Below are 19,587 nucleotides of genomic sequence, written 5' to 3'. Positions count from 1 at the left end.
CAAGTCAAGTCAAGTCACCTTTATTTATATACCGCCTTTAACAATACAGAATTGTGACAAGGCGGCTGTACAGTATTAAATAGGAAACAGTACATCAACAATGCCAAAGGCAACATTAAACACTCACATTATAGGTAAAGGTAGTTAATCAAAAACAATAAAATAAAATGCAATATTGTGTTAAGAGAAAGTGTCCCCAACTAAGCAAGCCAGAGGCGACAGCGGCAAGGAACCAAAACTCCATCGGTGACAAATGGAGAAAAAAACCTTGGGAGAAACCAGGCTCAGTCGGGGGGCCAGTTCTCCTCTGGCCAAAGTTCCCGTGGTCTTGTGCCGACAGCCGTCTAGGTGATGTGGTCTTTAATGTGGATCCGTCTCTGGGGCTCATCTAGTTGATGTGGACTCCGCTGACATTCAGTGCTGTAGAGGTCGTCTCTAGGTGCTGATCCACCATCTGGGCTGGGTTCGGACTGGATCCGGGGGACTGCAGTGACCGTCTGATCTGGATACGGACTGGATCTGGTGGTTAATGTGACCTCGGAATAAGAGAGAAACGGACTAATATTAGCGTAGATGCCATTCTTCTGACGATGCACCGAGTACATCGGGTGTTATGGGAAGTGTTCCCGGTTCCGGTTGACCTAATTAGTGCAGCCTAACAATCCTTTAACGGATTTGAATTATAAGAATGTGGATTTGTTATGTGTAAGCAAGGTTAAAGAGATGGGTCTTTAATCTAGATTTAAACTGACAGAGTGTGTCTGCGTCCCGAACATTGTAGGGTAGATTGTTCCAGAGTTTGGGCCCTAGATAAGAAAATGATCTGCCGCCCGCGGTTGATTTTGATATTCTCGGTATTATCAAATTGCCAGAGTTTTGAGAACGCAGCGGACGTGAGGGACTATAATGCGATAAGAGCTCACTCAGGTACTGAGGAGCTAAACCATTCAGGGCTTTATAAGTAATTAGCAAGATTTTAAAATCTATACGATGTTTAATAGGGAGCCAGTGCAGTGTAGACAGAACCGGGCTAATATGATCATACTTTTTGGTTCTAGTAAGAACTCTAGCTGCTGCATTTTGGACCAGCTGGAGTTTGTTTATTAAGCGAGCAGAACAACCACCCAATAAAGCATTACAATAATCTAACTGTGAGGTCATAAACGCATGAATTAATGTTTCAGCATTTGACATTGATAGCATAGGTCGTAGTTTAGATATATTTTTGAGATGGAAAAAAAAAAAAAATATTGTAAATATATTGTCTATCAATGTAGCGCTATGACGTGATTCTACTTGGTCTGGTGATTGTTTGATATAAACCCATACTATACATTATATTTATGAAATCTTCTGTCCTTTTATGCAGTTTTGGATTCAGTAAATCGATATTAAAATCTCCACATATAAACACTTTTTTTCTATCCACTCGTTAAATATTTCAATATTTGAACCAGGAGTTCTATATATACAACTCACTATAATATTTTTTGTCCTTTCCATACAAATTTCAACAGTAATACATTCTAACAAATCGTCAACGACTTCTGTCATGTTCTCCACCACCTTATACTTCATTCTGTTGTCCACATATATCATCACTCCTCCTGCACTTCTATTCATTCTATTTTTATAATTTAATTCATAACCATCAATCACAAAATCCACACCTTTCTCAGTATTAATCCAAGTCTCCGATATTGCTATGATATTGAAATGATTCTTAAATTGTCTCAAATATTCTATAATACTCTGGAAGTTGGCATATAAACTTCTACTATTAAAGTGGATAATTGATATATTACGTTCTGATTGGAAAGTTATATTGAATTGCTCATCTGTATAATAAGTACAGCTGTTTTTAATATTCATAAATAAATTGTTTACAGGATCGATGTTATTTTCAATATCCTGCATTTTATACTCTGTATATGCAAAAGTATCTAGTCCAGATGTAAACGACTGCTTATCTTCTGGACTTGACATAGTTGTAATTTTTGATTCTGTTTATTTTTATTGACTACTGGGTTTACTGCATTACCTTGCTCTCATTTAACTCATTTATATTTATCCAGCTCCTCCAACTGCCTAATGACTAACACTTTGGCTTGTTCTGGCGTTCCATTCAGCTTAATAAATATTTTACAATTTGTAGTCCATGTTGATTGTATTTTCTTCTGTCTTCTGAGGAGTCGGGCCTGTCTGGCAATGTCAGCATTTTTCTTAGTCAAGTGTTCATTCAAATACACATCCGTGCCCTTCAATCATCTTCCCTGTTTCAACAACTCAGTTTTATGCTTCCTATTAGCAAAGCGAACAATTATGGCTGGTCTATCCATTTTAAGTCTCCGTGGGAGTGAATGACATGCCTCAATGTTACTCCTATCCAACTCAATCCCCTTTGAGTGAAGGAATGCCGTCACCTGTTGCTCCACCGTTGTATCGTCCTGCTCGCTCGTCTCCCCTTCATTCAGCGTCGTCACCGCCCGGGCATATGAACGTGGTTTTATCTCCAAGCCGGTGACTATGATATCATTCATTCTGGTATATTGTTCCAGATCCGCCACACGGTTTTCCAGCAACATAATCCGCTTGTCCTTCTCGATGTTTTGTTGCCTCAAGGCTTTCACTTCCTCCACCAGGCTCATTATGGTCTTCTGCTGTTGTCTAACACCAGAAACCTCCTCCGTCAACATATCAAGCCATCGCTTAATGTCATCAACCTCCTCGGCCTGTGTGTGAAGCTTTTTAGGGGGCATAGCGTCTCGTTATCTTAACAGCACAAACCCCCGATTCGAATACGGCGCGTTCTCTCAACCAGCAGCTGTTATGTGTAAAAATGCTTTTTCTATGTTAAGGTTTGACTGTAGTAATAATAATGCAAAAACTGAGACTTTACATCAACTTTTCAAACAAAAAATATTTAAAATATGACAAAAAGTAGTATTTGAGAATGTCTGAATAAATATCCAAATCCATAACCTAATAAAAGTAAGCAACTATGTGTAAAAACTTTAAGCCTCTCTTAAAGCATCTTTGAGATGTTGCCACAGTTCTTCTGGATTTAGTCTGTCTCAGTTTGTTCTGTTTCTTCATGTCATTCCAGACGAACTGAATGATGATGAGATCAGATCTCTGTGTGGAGCACTGGCTGTTGTCAGACTCCTTGTGCAAATAATCTGACCGGATTATTAAAATTAATGGCAAAATGAATGTTTGGAAATGTAAACTGATATTTCCTACTGACACACTACAGCAAAAGATAGAAATAACTGACCATAAACCATTTTTTAGCTTGTGAAAATACTAATGGAAAAAGATTTTTGCACAGAACTATATGGAACAAAAATATATTACATTTATTTTACTGAAAAAAAAAAAAAATATTTCAGGTGTTCAGTCACTTTTGACCATGAAGAGCACAAGTGTACCTCACAAATGAGGAGCATCAGAAGGTTAAAGCTTTAAAGTGACTGTAAGCTGGAGATACTAAAGTGAATTGACATCTAACAATTTAAAGTTTTTTTTTTTTTTTTTTTTTTTTTGTTTGTTTTTTTGTTTAAATCAATGATATTTAGATTTAATTTAGTCAGATTTTGCTTTACAGCTAAGTTTTAGTTCATTTGAATAAGGAATAACATATTGTGTTTAGGGATTTACGTTGTTTAGGTCATTTCTAGAATAAATGATTAATCATCTGAATGTGACATTTTCATTCTGGTTCTAGACTTTCAGACTGCAGTATCACTGAAGAAGGTTATAAAGCTCTGGCTTCAGCTCTGAGATCAAACCCTTCACACCTGATAGAGCTGGATCTCACAGGAAATGATCCTGGACAATCAGGAGTGAAGGAGCTCAGTGATTTACTACAGGATCCAAACTGTCAACTCAAGACACTGAGGTGAGAGATGATGAAATAATGCAAAATAAATTATAAGCATGTGAATAATTTATATTATATTATATTATATTATTTATTATATTATATTATTTCACTAAGGTACATAATTTGTTGCTTCAAAAATATTTAAAATGATCAAACTTGAAAGATCAGATGCTGCAGCTGCTGTTGTTTTGATGATAAATGTCAACACAGTTTAGTTGTGTTAAAAGTTATAGGTTAATCAGACATTTTGGGTCACTAGATGTGCTGGTATTCAGCACATTATATAACAGGCCACAAACATGTATTGTGTGTCAGGAGAGGACTGGTGATAATTCAGCACACACAAATATGTCTGAACCTGAACCTGCAGTTTCTCTCATAATGAGCAGAATTACTGTTGCATCAACACAGACATCAGTTAAATAAAACTATTCAGAGATGGTCTAAACCCAGATCATGTTCCCTGTCAGTGAATCAGCAATACAGTGTTTGGTTACTTCTGCTACATAATAATAGGAAGAGCCAGCATCAAAAGATCAACAAAATATATCATTATGGATGCTTAGCTGTCACAAGCTAATTATCATTTTGCTAACTTTCCTCGTCTCCTGCTTAAAAGCCAGAAAGATTTTAAGATTTTTGAGAATCATAATCTAGTTTCTTTTAAAGAATTTACTTTTGACTTTTTGTCTTATATATTTGTATATTTAAATGTTTAGCTCTTAAAACTTGAATTAGAGCTTTTTGTTACAAACAGTGTTTGATAATCTTGCACATTGAGTTGATTCCTGTTTTATCTTCTCTTCTGCAGGTTTTTGGGTCCTGCTGCAGATGAAGCCTGTCAGTATGTGACTGGAATTGTGGGTAAAAAGAACGTTGTTGTAAGAACGTTTTCTCAACATTAGAGAACATTCATTAAGTACAAATAACGTCCCAAAGACGTTTCAAGAACATTGTTGTAAGAACGTTTTCTCTCAACATTAGGAGAACATTCATTAATTACTAATAACGTGCTAAAAATGTTCCAAGAACGTTGTTCTAAGAACGTTTTCTCTCAATGTTACGAGAACGTTAACAATGTTATAAGAACGTTCCAAAAACATTATTTTAATAACGTTTCATACTAACATTTACACAACTTTTAAAGAACGTTGGTGAATGTTCTGGGAACGTTCCCTGTTAGCTGGGTTGGTTCACTTAGTTTTGTCGTGGCCACGACATATAAACTCGTGAGAATGTGATAATATAACACAGCCACGAGATATTAATTTGTGGGAACGTCATATTATGTCGTGGCCACGAGATCGTTTTGTCGAGGTAACGATGTTGTGGCCTCGAGATGCTATGTTGAGGGAACGACATCCATTTCTCGTGGCCACGTCTTATTATGATGAGGGAACGGCATATTTTTCTCATGCATAAACAAACCTTCGTGACCATAGCAACCTGGGATTATCAGAGTTGTTTAAAACATTTTTACTAACATGAAACATTTAATTTAATATTTGTATATCCTTCTTCTTCTTCTTCTTCTTCTTCTTATTATTATTATTATTAATAATAATAATAAGAAGAAGAAGAAGAAGAAGAAGAACGTTATGTAAGATCGAAATGAAGGGAAAATATAAAAAAATATAATAATAGGCTAATAATAATGATGTTGTTGATGAAGATGATGGTGATAATAATGGCCTAATAATAATATACAAATATTTTGAAGACGATTGAGGGATGGGTACAAATGTTTTTTTGTATGCCTATGTTATTTAGACTACTTTAGGTAACGTTTATTCATTATAAACTTAATATGAATGCTGTTTACATTGCGTGCAATATAATAATTTATATTATAAAACAAAAGAAATTATGAAATAATCTATAATAATTTATATAATAATTTATTAATTCAAAATAAAATAATAATGAATCCATCTCTGATAATCCCGGGTTGCTATGGTCACGCAAGTTTGTTTATGCAATAAATTCGTGGCCACGAGAAAAATATGTTGTTCCCTCAACATAAGTCGTGGCATAAGTATGTCCTTACCTCGACAAAACGATCTCACGACATAATATGACGTTCCCACAAATTAATATCTCGTGGCTGTGTTATATTATCACGTTCTCACGAGTTTATATGTCGTGGCCACGACAAAGTGAACCGAAGACCTCCCCTCCCGGTCACCGTAGAATACCAGTTTGCTAAACACACTCACGGTCAAAACACGCATCGACTCAGTAATACATGAAACACTGATCACATTACACATAACATTACTTGTTTTATTTTAGATATTATTACAATAATGCTGTGATATTATATTTGAAATTATGCAAGGATTCTAACCCCATATACATATATCTGTCTATGTTCATGTGAATCATTCATGATCCAGCTTCACTTACAGCAGAAGTGAGTATAAGCATTTTTTTTATGAATCTTTGCGATCACTTTTCGTTATAACGTGGTAGTTAGGAAGTTTAGCGGCTAAATGCGGCTAATGTAAACAAGATTGTCACTCCACAAAGAGAAGAGAGGGGCGGGGTGAGCAGAACTCATTTGCATTTAAAGGAACAACCCCTTAGAATGAGATGATTTTTGCTGAGCTGATTTTGACAAGGTAAAAGGGGTGTTGTTTTACAAAACCATTGAGAATTTTTAATCAAAGTATATTAGAGACTTTTCATTAAGACCCTAAAGAATCATATCAACTTGTGGAAAATGAGCATCCCATGACCCCTTTAAATAAATTGATTCCTGTTTTATCTTCTCTTCTGCAGGTTTTTGGGTCCTGCTGCAGATGAAGCCTGTCAGTATGTGACTGGAATTGTGGGTAAAAACCCGTTACTCCTGAGAGAGCTGAATCTGAGTGGACGTGAACTAGGAGACACACGAGTGAATCAGATCGCTGCTCTACTGCAGGATAAACACTGTCAACTCAACACACTGGAGTGAGTATCTTACATCATTTCACATGACTAGTAATGTTACAGTAGTATATTTTAATTCTCCTTTGAGTCTGACCCCACGTTATAAAGCTTTAAGAGCCAGGACATTTTTTAATATAGCTAATTATATTTGTCTGAAAAGAGATTCATATACATCTAGGATGGCTTGAGGTGAGTAAATCATGGGGTAATTTTCATTTTTGGGTGAACTACCCCTTTAAGTGCACAGAGGTTAGAGAACATAATGTGAGCACATTAGAAATAGCCAGTATCTTATTAGTGTATTTACCATTGTTTGCTTTTAATACAGCTTCCAGCCTTCTTAGAATAGATTCATACTAACTTTTGAATAGACTAAATTTTGTCTCTCACTTCTGCTGTGACTGCTGAATGAAATCCTGTTTACTGACTACAAACTGAGGATTGAAGACCAATTTAAAAACACTGACCACCAACGTATGTGGACAGGCATCCATGCGCTCACAGACTGAAAGAAAGGGCACCTATAATGCAAAATCCACTTTTCCATGATGTTTGGACATAAATATGTGTTGACGGTGTGTGAGCACAACCACCCTACAATGATAAAAATCCACCCACTTCTTATTTTTTAATCCCCATTAAAACAAATCAGTCGCATTAGTCCTGCCGTTTTGATTCTCTGAGCAGTGTGATGTCACATTGTTTAGGCTCCGCCCACGGCCGATGACTGACAGTCCTGCATTACCGTAGTTTCTGCTCTCAGTGAGTTGTTTGGTTGTATTATAGATATGTATAGGTAGATGCCACATTCAATCACTCCAGATCTGTTGTCATTACGTCTGCCATCTTGGAATGTTCTGTCATCACTCACAATAATAATCAATAAGTTTCAAGATGCAACAACATTGTGCAGCATCTGGTTGTAAAAACCAATAATATTTAAATTCCTGAGGAAATTGGATAAACTTTCAGAGATAAGAACATGTTGGTTTGTGGTTTTAATATGTATTAACTCAATATTACAGGTTTTTAAACTAAAGTATCTTTTAAATGCCTTGTTAGCTAACAGTTTCATCTTGTTTTATTGTGTTTAGCAAAAGCATCTTCTGAAGTCTACTATAGATATAAATATTCATACATGCATATAACTGCAGTTGCACCGGCTCTCAGGTGTTTACAGACATTCCTATATGGCGGACGGCTTACGTATAGCAGCCCTTGTGATCTTTAGGCAAGGCAAGTTTATTTATATAGCACATTTCATACAAAAGGTAATTCAAAGTGCTTTACATAAAAGGAAGTAGAATAATCATAAAAACAGTAATAAAGACAACAATTCACAAAAAGGCAGTAGAATAATCATTTTTTAATCACAACAATAAAAAAAAAAAAAAAAACACTTTTAAAATGATTTAAAAATTGATTTAAAATAAATTTAAGACAGTTAAAAACAGAAAATGATTATACATAGTGCAATCAGTTCGGACGTAGCACAGTGCTCATTCAGTAAATGCACAGCTAAACAGATGAGTTTTGAGTCTAGATTTAAATGTAGCTCATGTTTTAGCACATTTGATCTCTTCTGGAAGCTGATTCCAACTGCGGGCAGCATAATAGCTAAAAGCAGATTCCCCTTGTTTTGTGTGAACCCTTGGTATTTCTAACTGACTCGATCCTAATGATCTGAGTGGTCTGTTAGGTTTATATTCAGTGAGCATATCTGCAATGTATTTAGGTCCTAGGCCATTGAGTGATTTATAAATGAGTAAAAGTACTTTAAAATCAATTCTAAATATAACTGGAAGCCAGTGTAGGGACCTGAGGACTGGTGTGATATGCTCAGATTTTCAGTTTTCTTTAATGAAAATAATTATCCTTTTCCCTCACAAAAGCATTTTTTCTCTCGTCTGATGATGTGAGGGTGGTAAATCCTATCAATCACATGAGATCACAGCAATAGCAAACAATTATCCATCTTTTCATCCAAAATGAATTCCCGACCTGCATTTTTTCTTGTTCAAAAAGCTGTTTCACTTAGACATGCATCACAATAAGAAAAAAAAAAATCACAAAATGTTCTATTTGTTGTCTGTAAACTACAAATTTAAAATGTTTTGAAGTAAATTTTGTTGATTTGTTACATTTAAACTCTATTTTTACATGTTTAATGTTATTTTAAAGTGGTTCTATAGTTGATCCTGTATCTTAATTACAAATTAGAAATCACAAACCTTTTTTTTTTTTTTTGGTGTCTGACTAAAGATTCTCCAGGGTTAAAATGTAACTAGTATCCTCAAATCCTTTTTTTTTTTTACTTTGTTGATGTGTGATTATTTATTTACTTATATTGTTTTCAGGTTTTAGCAACATTTTATTTATTGCACTGTATGGTGTTTACTCATGATTCATTTAACTCACACATGAACAACACGTCTGATTCATTGTCTTTTCTCTTTCTGTCTTCAGTCTGTGTAGATGCAGTATTACAGAGAAACAGTGTCTCATCCTGACTTCAGCTCTGAAATCAAACCCATCACACCTGAGAGAACTGAACCTGAGCAGGAATAAACTAGGAGACTCTGGAGTGAAAAACCTCAGTGATCTACTGATGAACACACAATTCAAGCTGGAGAAACTAGTGTTAGTATCATTATACTGTACAGCAGTGACAGTGAGATTAAAGTTCACTGTTTACTTTCATAAAGTCTCTGTGAAATTAAAGTTGACAGTTATTATTTTTATGGAATATTGACTTGATTTATCCGTGCACATAATGTATTTCTAATTTATGTGCCCTTATGATCTTTTATCTAAATAACTTTCTCCCTCACAACAACATCTCTTCTCTCCTCTGATGATGGAGCAGAAAAATCTGTCAATCACTGGAGATCAAAATAATAACAAATGACAGCAATGCAATTAATGAATGGACCAAATTAAATCCAGCCATACATGTTTTTTTTTTTTTTTTTTTTTTTTTTTTTGTACATTCACTCAGAGATACTGCAAAATAAAGAAAGACAATTGCAAAATTTTTGATGATTTTTTATTGATGATAAATTACTCTTAAAATGTCTTTAGGTAAATTGTTATTCAGAAACAAAATTGTCTTGATTTCTCCCATTTAAAATGTCATTTTTAAGTAGTTCTATAGTTGATCCTAGATCTTAATCTACTTTGTTAATCTTTTTTTTTTCTGTTCTTGTTTTGTTTATGGTCATATAATGTTTTTGGCAATGTTTTAATTATTACACTGTATGGTGTTAACACATGATGAATTTACTCACATGAACTTGACACTTGTCTGATTCATTGTCTTTTCTCTTTCTGTTTTCAGTCTGTGTGATTGCAGTATTACAGAGAAACAGTGTCTCATCCTGACTTCAGCTCTGAAATCAAACCCATCACACCTGAGAGAACTGAACCTGAGCTTCAATAAACTAGGAGACTCTGGAGTGAAAAACCTCAGTGATCTACTGATGAACACACAATTCAAGCTGGAGAAACTAGAGTTAGTATCATTATACTGTACAGCAGTGACAGTGTTATTAGTTTACTGTTCAGTTTATTTGAGGTTTTTGTGTCATATTTGTGACTTTACACTCAAAAATTATTTTTGGGTCTTGTTCAAAATGATTAAAATCACTTTTTGAACATTTTAAACCAAAACACTTTATACTCAAAATCTCATGATGAGTCTGAGTTCACATTATATTTGTGAAAAATTCTTCACCTTAATGATTTGTTTGTAAGATGATCTTCCTCTGTTTGTCTCTTTTTAGTCTTTATGGCTGTGGAATTACAGATGTTTCTTCTTTAACTCAGTCTTTGACAAACACAAAAGCACTGCAGTTTCTAAAAGAGCTTGATCTGAATGAGAATAAGATTGGAGACTCAAAGCAGCAGCTCATTGATGTGCTACGAGACTCAAACTGTAAACTGATGTGAGTAAACTTCACTTTCTGATATTAAAGAGATTCATTTACCTCTAATATGTGAACAAATATATACTTTCAAATATTTGTGAAAAGAGTTTATCAAATTATCATCAAGCTTTATTTCAAAGGGTTTTGAATGAAATGTCAGAATGAAATGTAAAGTTGATAAAAATGTTGAACACAAAGGAGGAAAGAGAACAAAAGCACACTGTCAGAGCTTTATACAACAACACCTGCTTTATTAATGACATCAGTAAAAGTGAATCATTACAGTTTGAAATAGATTTGGTCAGATTGTAGGAATTTATCCCTTAATAAAACATGAACAAGTATATATAGTTGTAACGCAACGCCACGCCCTCACCCGAATACTGACCGCATGCTCCCTCTGCTGCTTCTACTTCCACTTCCTGTTTGGCGCTACTTAAGCGATCACCATGTGCTGCCTCAGTGCGAAGTATTGCCAGTTTCACCTGCCTTACCGAGCGTTTATATTATATCTGTCTGATTGCCTGTTGCCAACCTGCTTTGTTCTGGATATCGAGTTTACGGATTACCCCTGTTTGGATTGTTTGACCGAGTGGACTGCTTTCAAGGTTTGACCCTGTATCTGTCTCTGAATTATCGATACCTGGAAATCCCCTTACTGTTTCGTTTGCCTTATTGGACTGTCTCTTCGGTATTGACCCATTGCCTGCTGCTTCGTTTACGATTGAGCTGTGTGTATTCGTTGGACTGTCTCACCGGTATTCGACCCACTGCCTGCTCAATCTCTCTGCTATTCGGATTACGATTGTGTTTGGTTTATACTATTGGACTGTCTTACCGGTACTCGACCCTCTGGTCGCTCACTCTCTCTGCCACTCGGATTACGATTGTGTTTGGTGCATACTATTGGACTGCCTTATTGATATTGACACTCTGACTGTTTCTCTGTATTCAGTTTATTCTAATAAACTACCGCACATGGATTCTACTCCTGCTTCAGCGTCCACGTTACAATAGTGAACTAGAGTGTTTTTATTATCTGACATACATTTAACAGTATTACTTATTTTTGAAAAAGAAACTGAACTTCAACATCTGAAAAAGAACTTCAAATGCAGCTACAATTCTAACACTGTAAACTGAAAAAGGTATTTTAGTATTTTTACAATATAACTGTATAAAAACAGTGGAACAAATAAATCTAGGAATATAAAAAAATAAATATAAATTATATAAGAAAATAATCTCTTTAAAGCTTAAAGTCCACAAACAATTTTGTTAAATAAAAGGCATTTTAGTTTTTAAATACAAAAGTACAAAAAAGTGCAACAGTAACTTGTACTCAATCTGAGTAGTCCTTTAAAAAAAAGTAAGTGCAGCCACAATGTAGTAAAATAAATAATAGACTTGAGTAATAGAGTACAAAAATAAACCTCAACTGAACAAGTTAAGATTCAACAAGAGCAGTATTAAACCCAGAATGGAAATATAAATATTTCAAGCAACTTAAACTAGGTTACACACTGCTGTGGAAACTTAGTATTGCTCACAATTTCAATAACAATGGCAAGTTCTTCTTCAGGAAAATGAGCATTTCTGCTCTCTCTCCTCCCAGCCTGTTTTTCCTTGCATCCACAATATTAGATGCTGTGCTAAACATTCTCTCACTGTCCACACTAGTACCAGGGGCGCAGAGAAACTTTGCAGCAGTGGCAGCCAGAGAGGGAAACCGAACTCGGTTGACTGCCCAGCAGTGATGGGGACTCGAGTTTGAGACTCGGACTCGAGTGCGACTTAAGTCGCACACACAGTGACTTCAGACTTGACTTGAGACTCGTCCTCGAAAGACTTCAGACTCGACTCGGAGTCAAGTTGCGGGACTCGTGAACAATGTTTATTTTTAGGAAACAACTGATGAGCTCGCTGTTATTCCCCTCCCTCCGTTACCTATAACCTGCTCATGTAACACGTGATGTGTATCTGCTGCGCGCGGCCACACATTTTTTATTTTTTATTTTAGGCTCGGCCGCCACACATGAGAGGACAACGAACAAAAAACGAGCATCATGTGTGACTGACCCGATCAGCATATTTGTGTTTGCGCTCAGGGGAGATTTAAAGGTTTCTACGTGTTTTTGCAACGTTCAGTGATGTATCACATACATTTTAGAAATCGTTTCATAAAGTGTAGAGTGTGTGTAGAGTGTAGAGTGTTACATAGAGAGAGTGTAAATAAGAGACTGATTAGTGACAGTATAGACAGCGTGGTTGATTATAATAGAGCTTTGTGATATCGCAAACTAAGCTTTTACTAATTTTAAGGGAGTTTGTAAATGAGATACTGATTTAATACAGCAGTTAAATAAACAAGATGTTATTATTAAGTGACTTACATTGTCTGACTGTAACACTATTGCCTGATTTTGCTCTATTTCGTCGTCAAAAGTAGTCTGAAACAAGTCACAACTGAGCCGCTGCGCATCTCCATTCAAACACAGCGGTGTTTCGTTTATGAATGAACTCGTTTTTAAAACGAATCTAGTGAAATGATTCAATTTCCCATTCATAAAGACAGTCACTCTTTATTCCTAAATGAAGCAGCAGTTCGAACCAATCAAATGAATGATATGATCAAGAAATAAATCAGTCTCTTGCCGCCACCTGCTGGCAGTTATTCAAATCATTTAACATTAACTTAAAAGTAAAGCATTCTTGGTGTTTTTGTCATGTTGCAATAGCCTGTTTACACTGATTATATACCAAAATCAAAGCTGATACTGTATGCTAATAGATAAAGGAGTCATTATAACATATTACATGCTTTGAATTCCTTATATATAGCTATGCAGTGTTGGATGGGTCGCTGTAGTGATGCAACACTTATTATAACCAGAGACTTAATATAATAAAGAGACTTGAGACTTGACTTGGACTCTAGCTCAGAGACTTGAGACTTGACTTGGACTCTAGCTCAGAGACTTGAGACTTGACTTGGACGCTAGCTCAGAGACTTGAGACTTGACTAGCCTGCAGCACTGCACTTTGAAGAGTAAAAGATGACGGCGCAGGGCCGGAGTGGGACTCCTTTTCAGCCCTGGAGTTTCAAGCCTTAGACCGGCCCACTTTAGTTCACCACTGACTATATTAAAATAACGTCATTTCCAATTCAGTGCAAATACAGTAGCCTAAGTGTTGCTTCACAGTGAAGATTTATTTGAACAGTTAACACAATGTAATGTTTAACAGTATCAGAATCTATTTTCTGTAGGAATTAGTGCTCATAAATATCCAAACCTTGAAATGAAAAAAATATCAAATAAATACAAGTTGAGCATAGAATGTTGTTATATTTTAACTAATGTCATCATGTTTGCTTATTCACAGACTGTGGTACAACAGCTTACCTGTGTTTTCCACATTGAGAGCATCAGTCTCTTGCATGATACAACTGGGTCCTGGCTCTGCGTCTGACACTAAATGAAATTTTAAAAATGGTCATATTTCTCACCACAAATTTCCCCTTTTTAGCTTTCTGATCAAGTTAAGTCAGATTTATTAATGTAGTGAATCATCTGATGTCATTAATTATCTCAGGGCATTTTTCATTGCGCAGGTGTAATATTCATTAATATTAATATTAATTATTCGAATTCTTATATTCACTCAATGACAATCCTACCTGCCCATTAGTGTGTTGGGCTCATGACTGGTGCTTGCTTGGGACCTGGCTCTTCACTGTTAGCAGCAAACTGGACTAGAGGCTGCTGCTGAAGAGCCAGTACAAGAAAAAGTTTGATACATAAACATGAACTCTTTGCAGACATGTTGTTTTGCACTGCTCCTAACTAGCAAAACTGGACTATGTGTTGTTGTACTCTCGCTGCTGCTGTACTCAGCTTAGTACATTTGGCCGCGTCAGTTTCTAAAAAATTTGCTTTTTATTGGAATTTTAGTTTATCCTTTAGGATCTTACTGGATTCTTAACATCCTATTGGACAATCTGATTTATTTTAATGGAATTTTTACTTTGTCCTATTGGATTTTAGAATCTTATTGGACATTCTGATTTATCTTACAGGAATTTCACTTTGTCCTATAGGATTTTAGAATCTTATTGGACATTCTGATTTATTTTAATGGAATTTCACTTTGTCCTGTAGGATTTTAGAATCTTATTGGACATTCTGATTTATTTTAATGGAATTTCACTTTGTCCTGTAGGATTTTATAATCTTTTTGGACATTCTGATTTATTTTAATGGAATTTCACTTTGTCCAATAAGAATTTAGAATCTTATTACACATTCTGATTTATTTTAATTGAATTTTACTTTGTCCTGTAGGATTTTGTATTTTTATTTTTAATGGGATTTTAATTTCTCCTGACTTTTTATTGATTCATGGAATCTTATTGGAATTTGTGATTTTTAAATGGAATTTCACTTTGCCCTGTATTATCTTATTTGATTCTGTTATTCAATTACTTTTTAATTGTGTGTGTGTGTGTGTGTGTGTGTGTGTGTACTTGTACACAATAAAAATGCTGCATATATGAAAACACAAATATAAACACTGAAATCCATAATATTACAGTAAGACGAAGATAATAGATATGATATTTTATAATGTACAAATAAGTTTAAGTGTATTATATGTGACTAAGAATCCACAGAAACACAAACATCTATATAGGGTATTGTCCTGACGCTTCCCCTTTAAGAAATCCGAATGTAGTGCGCGTGCAACTGTAGCGCGCATATTTGAACAGTAACGGTCAACGACAGAAGAAGCTGAGTGATTAACGTTATTTAACTCGTTAAAAGTTGACTGTAAGACACTACCAAGGAAGAAATACTGGTAACGCTTATCTGGTCTGCATCCTATACGAACAATTTTTGGGTGAACGACATCTGTCGGTGAGTTGTTGAACTTGTTTGACTGTTTCTGGTGATTAGCATAAAAGTCTGCCGTACGTCAAAAGCTATGAATCTGCGTAACTGAAATAAATTGATGTATGCTCTGTATAATGAAATTTCATTGTAGAGTACAAAATGCCTGTTCTGCCACCATTTTGAGCTGTTTGAGCTGTTTTACAAAACAACGTTGATGGTTTTGTATAGCGTTAGTTTAATTACGTAGTGTCTAACGTTATTTACACTAAGTGCAAATAGCTCGCCTTGTTGCCAGAGGCTACTTACAAGTGAAAACAGCTGCTGCCTTTTAATTATTTGTGGAGTAATATGATGTTCTTATGGCCTGTCCAGGTCAGGTTCCAGTTAAAAAGTTTGACATGGACAAAGATTCTTCCGTGAAATGTGTGTGTGTGTGTGTGTGTGTGTGTGGAGAAGACTTGCGTAACACGAGAGTTAAGATGGCGATGGCGAGCTAACCCCAATTGTGAATTTCATCTCTTCATCAGCGTATGGACCTGTTGTGTGGACTGGGAACCTTTACTTTATACAGAGCATTAGGAGTGATTGCTTCATTTGAAATAGATTGGATACGATCTTCTTCCTACTTTTTTTTTTTTTTTTTTTTTTCTTAACTGAATTAGATGGGTTTTTTTCTCCCTCTCTTTACATTACACACAAACAAAGTTTATTTCAGACAAATTGAACTTTATTAAATTTATATTGTTTAATATTTTAGTGTTCTGTGTTATGATGTGATTTTGATTTGCCTTGAGAACAAGTTATTATTTTGCCTGTGAAGGGAAAAAGTTACACATTATTATTATTATTATTATTATTACTATTATTATTATTATTATTATTATTTTGTGTGTGTGTGTGTGTGAGATCAATCCATTATTAGAGCTTTAGAAATTTTTTGCAATGCTATGTGCTGCACAAATCACCTATGTTGTTTACAATGTTACTGCAGGTTGTGCAACATACAATGTACAATGTCTATATCAGGGTGAGTTTAAGCAAACTGCAAGTACTATCTATAAAGAATTCCCATATAGATATGACCAGTTGCCTAATTGGATCCCATTAAAATTCTATAGGAATGGTTCTACAGGATATTAATGTCTTGTCCTATAAGACTCTTCCTATCAGAATCCTATAGGAATGGTCCTACAGAATATTAATGTCTTGTCCTATAAGACTCTTCCTATCAGAGTCCTATAGGAATGGTTCCAAAGTATGATAGAAATTCTTATTAGAATCCTGTACAGGTTTCCCATTGGAATCCTATAGGATTTTTTTGACAAGGGCCGCTATCGGGGGAGTCGAATGATAATTACGTCATCATTAACCTGCAGGCTGCATTTTGCTCATGGGGCTGCGAGAAAATAAATAAAGCTGCGGTGAAATAATGAATATGGCTATGGTAAAAAATAAAATAAATAAATAAATAAATAAATAAATAAAAAGTGCGACTGCTCTGAGTGCAGGCCGCTAGGGACACCGGCCCTCGCGGCCAGAAAAAAACGGACCGGCCCACCGGGAATTCTCCCGGTCCTCCCGATTAGCCAATCCGGGCCTGTGACGGCGTCACTGTGTCCACCCAGTGTGCTGTCAAACTTAAAGACAGCGGGGTCGAGTCGCAGCTCCAGATGTCAGTAGTGAAGCTGATAGTTCGCACGTCCTTTAGTTTACATGAAATGTGTTCACGCACTGTCTCATATAGCTTAGGGAGCGCTGTTTCGGAGATATATTTGCGACCAGGCAAACTGTACCGGGGCTCCAAATGTTCAATTAAGCGGCGAAAGCCCACGTTTTCGACCACTGACAGTGGCCGGTCATCCAGTACAATAAACTCGATAATCCTGTCGGTTATCTTTATTGCTCGGTGGCTGTCTTGTGAAAACTTTTCTCTTTGTTTGAATGAAGCTTCCAATGTTTGTTGCGTCTGGCACAGCTCGTCCTTCTCTGTCCTAGCTTTTGTGTAACCATCGTGTTCTATGGGGTGACGCGTCTTCAAATGTTTTATTAAGTTTGTTGTGTTAAAGTTGCTAATACTTGTGCCAGCCCTTGAAATTGCAGCTTCACATATAATACATGTCGCTGTTTTACTGGCTGGTTGATCAAGCCTGAAATACTGCCAAACAGCGGACATACTTCTTGCACGTATGTACTTCTTCGCTGCCCTAAATAGTGGTTGCTTGTGGCAACACGACACAACTTCCTGTGTTTGCATTCTGAGCAGCAAAGAAGAATTGATTTCCGATTTGCAGCGATAAGCAAAGCTAGCGGGCATAACTAGGTTATGTTTAGGAAAATGGTATCGGATCGGTACGTGGACTCAAATACTCGCCGATACCGATGCCAGATTTTTTTTGTGGTATCGGCAGCATTTCCGATACTAGTATCGGAATCGGAACAACCCTAAAAATCTGTGCAGATTCCAGCTTTAGCTCACAGCCGTCCAGCATCACATGATCAATGTCTCTGTCTCTTGTGTTTTTACTTTGACAAGCAACATGTCACATTACTTATGTAAGGTTTAATCAGGGTACGAATTTCCTCCACCTCTAGTCTAAATATCTCTACCTCTGCTGAATTATTTTTATCCCCAGACAAAATTTACACCCCGCAATGTCTGCAAAAAAATTAAATAACAAAATAAGTAAACATGCAAAGTGTCAGTCCCATGTGAAATGCATAGAAATTTTGCAGAGTAAACAAGAGATGGCAATTGAAAAAGCAGTGGAGTAAACATAATGAGAAGAGTTTAAAAGCGACTGAGAATTGCATGTGAACAGTTTATATGATCCGCCAAAACAACCTCTCATTTAAAGTCCAGCCACGGCTGATAGAACTGCAACAACTCAACGGTGTAAACCTGGAAAACATGCTTCATTCTGACAAGGCTTGTCCTAATATGCTCATGTTTACTGGAGAAACAATGACAGCTCAGTTAGTGCTGCCTGTCCTCGTCCTTTACGTCTGTGACAGCTCTTTGGGAAACCTATCCAGCGTTGGTCAAACTCTTCTAAAGTGAAGACCAAGCATGATCTGCCATGGAGAGGGCCTGGTGTAGAGGCATTGAAGTCAAAATGACACAGTGGCTTTTTTGGTGAGGATGTTGTTGATAAAAGATGCTCCGGAGACCCTGCAGGCCTTATCCCTGTTTCTTCAGATAAGAGATGTCACAGGGGTCAGTGCTGATTTTGAGGTGGGCATTGCACTGAGTACACTGCGGTCCATGAGACAAGCCGATGGTGTGAACGCAAAATGCATGAATGACGAATTTGAACGTTTCCACATGTTCAAGGGTGTAAAAGTGTCTCAACCAAGTGACACAGACCATCTAAAGGCAGAAGTATTAGGTGAATGATTTTTGGTTTCTCTGACCTGAGCGCAGGCTGGATGACGACAGAATTATTTCTGCTGCAGCTGCTCTAACTCGGTCAAATTGTCCATCCGATAAAGACTAGCACATCCTATTTAGTGATGACAACTTTTCACGATACACAAGACTCTTGCTGTTGAGGCCACATCAAGTCCCAAACGCCTCAAGGAATTCCACCAATTTAACCCTTTAACTGATGTCTCTACCGTACGGTTGAGATAACTTTGATAGGGAATAAATCTATCAAAAGGAAGAGATGAGAGAGCAATCTTTGCACAGCTATATTGCCCCATCTCTGTGTCTGCTTTTTCCATGGAGGGATGGGAATTTTCAATCTCACTTTTCAAGTGAGAGCATCAGTTTACAAACTTCAGTCAGTCACACAGAAGTGAGATTGGTGCTGGTCAGTCATCAGATAATAGGGTCAAACAAGCAATCAAGGAAGTAGGGATAAAACCATAAAGTTGTTGTGAACAGGGTAGAGGGTAAAGAACAGAAATATAGCAAAATATATGAGAAATGCAGTTAAAGACATGGTATAGC

The 19,587-nt window shown here is 36.3% G+C and overlaps 1 protein-coding gene across 1 annotated transcript in view; it reads left to right on the top strand.

Moving 5' to 3' along the window:
* LOC127158189 (ribonuclease inhibitor) overlaps nt 1–19,558 on the top strand; it is a 29,592-nt gene extending 10,034 nt beyond the window's left edge. The window contains exons 3-8 of the mRNA XM_051101341.1: nt 3,728–3,901; nt 6,668–6,838; nt 9,284–9,457; nt 10,155–10,328; nt 10,600–10,761; nt 18,648–19,558. Of these exons, the coding sequence (XP_050957298.1) occupies nt 3,728–3,901; nt 6,668–6,838; nt 9,284–9,457; nt 10,155–10,328; nt 10,600–10,761; nt 18,648–18,693 (901 nt within the window). The 3' untranslated portion in view covers nt 18,694–19,558. The remainder of the gene's footprint in view (nt 1–3,727; nt 3,902–6,667; nt 6,839–9,283; nt 9,458–10,154; nt 10,329–10,599; nt 10,762–18,647) is intronic.
* Nucleotides 19,559–19,587: the final 29 nt, after the last annotated feature.

This window comes from Labeo rohita, unplaced genomic scaffold, assembly GCF_022985175.1.
Source record: "Labeo rohita strain BAU-BD-2019 unplaced genomic scaffold, IGBB_LRoh.1.0 scaffold_138, whole genome shotgun sequence".
Classification (NCBI taxonomy): Eukaryota; Metazoa; Chordata; class Actinopteri; order Cypriniformes; family Cyprinidae; genus Labeo; species Labeo rohita.
Note: the sequence above shows the minus strand (reverse complement) of the source record. Positions and strands in the feature narration are given on the sequence as shown.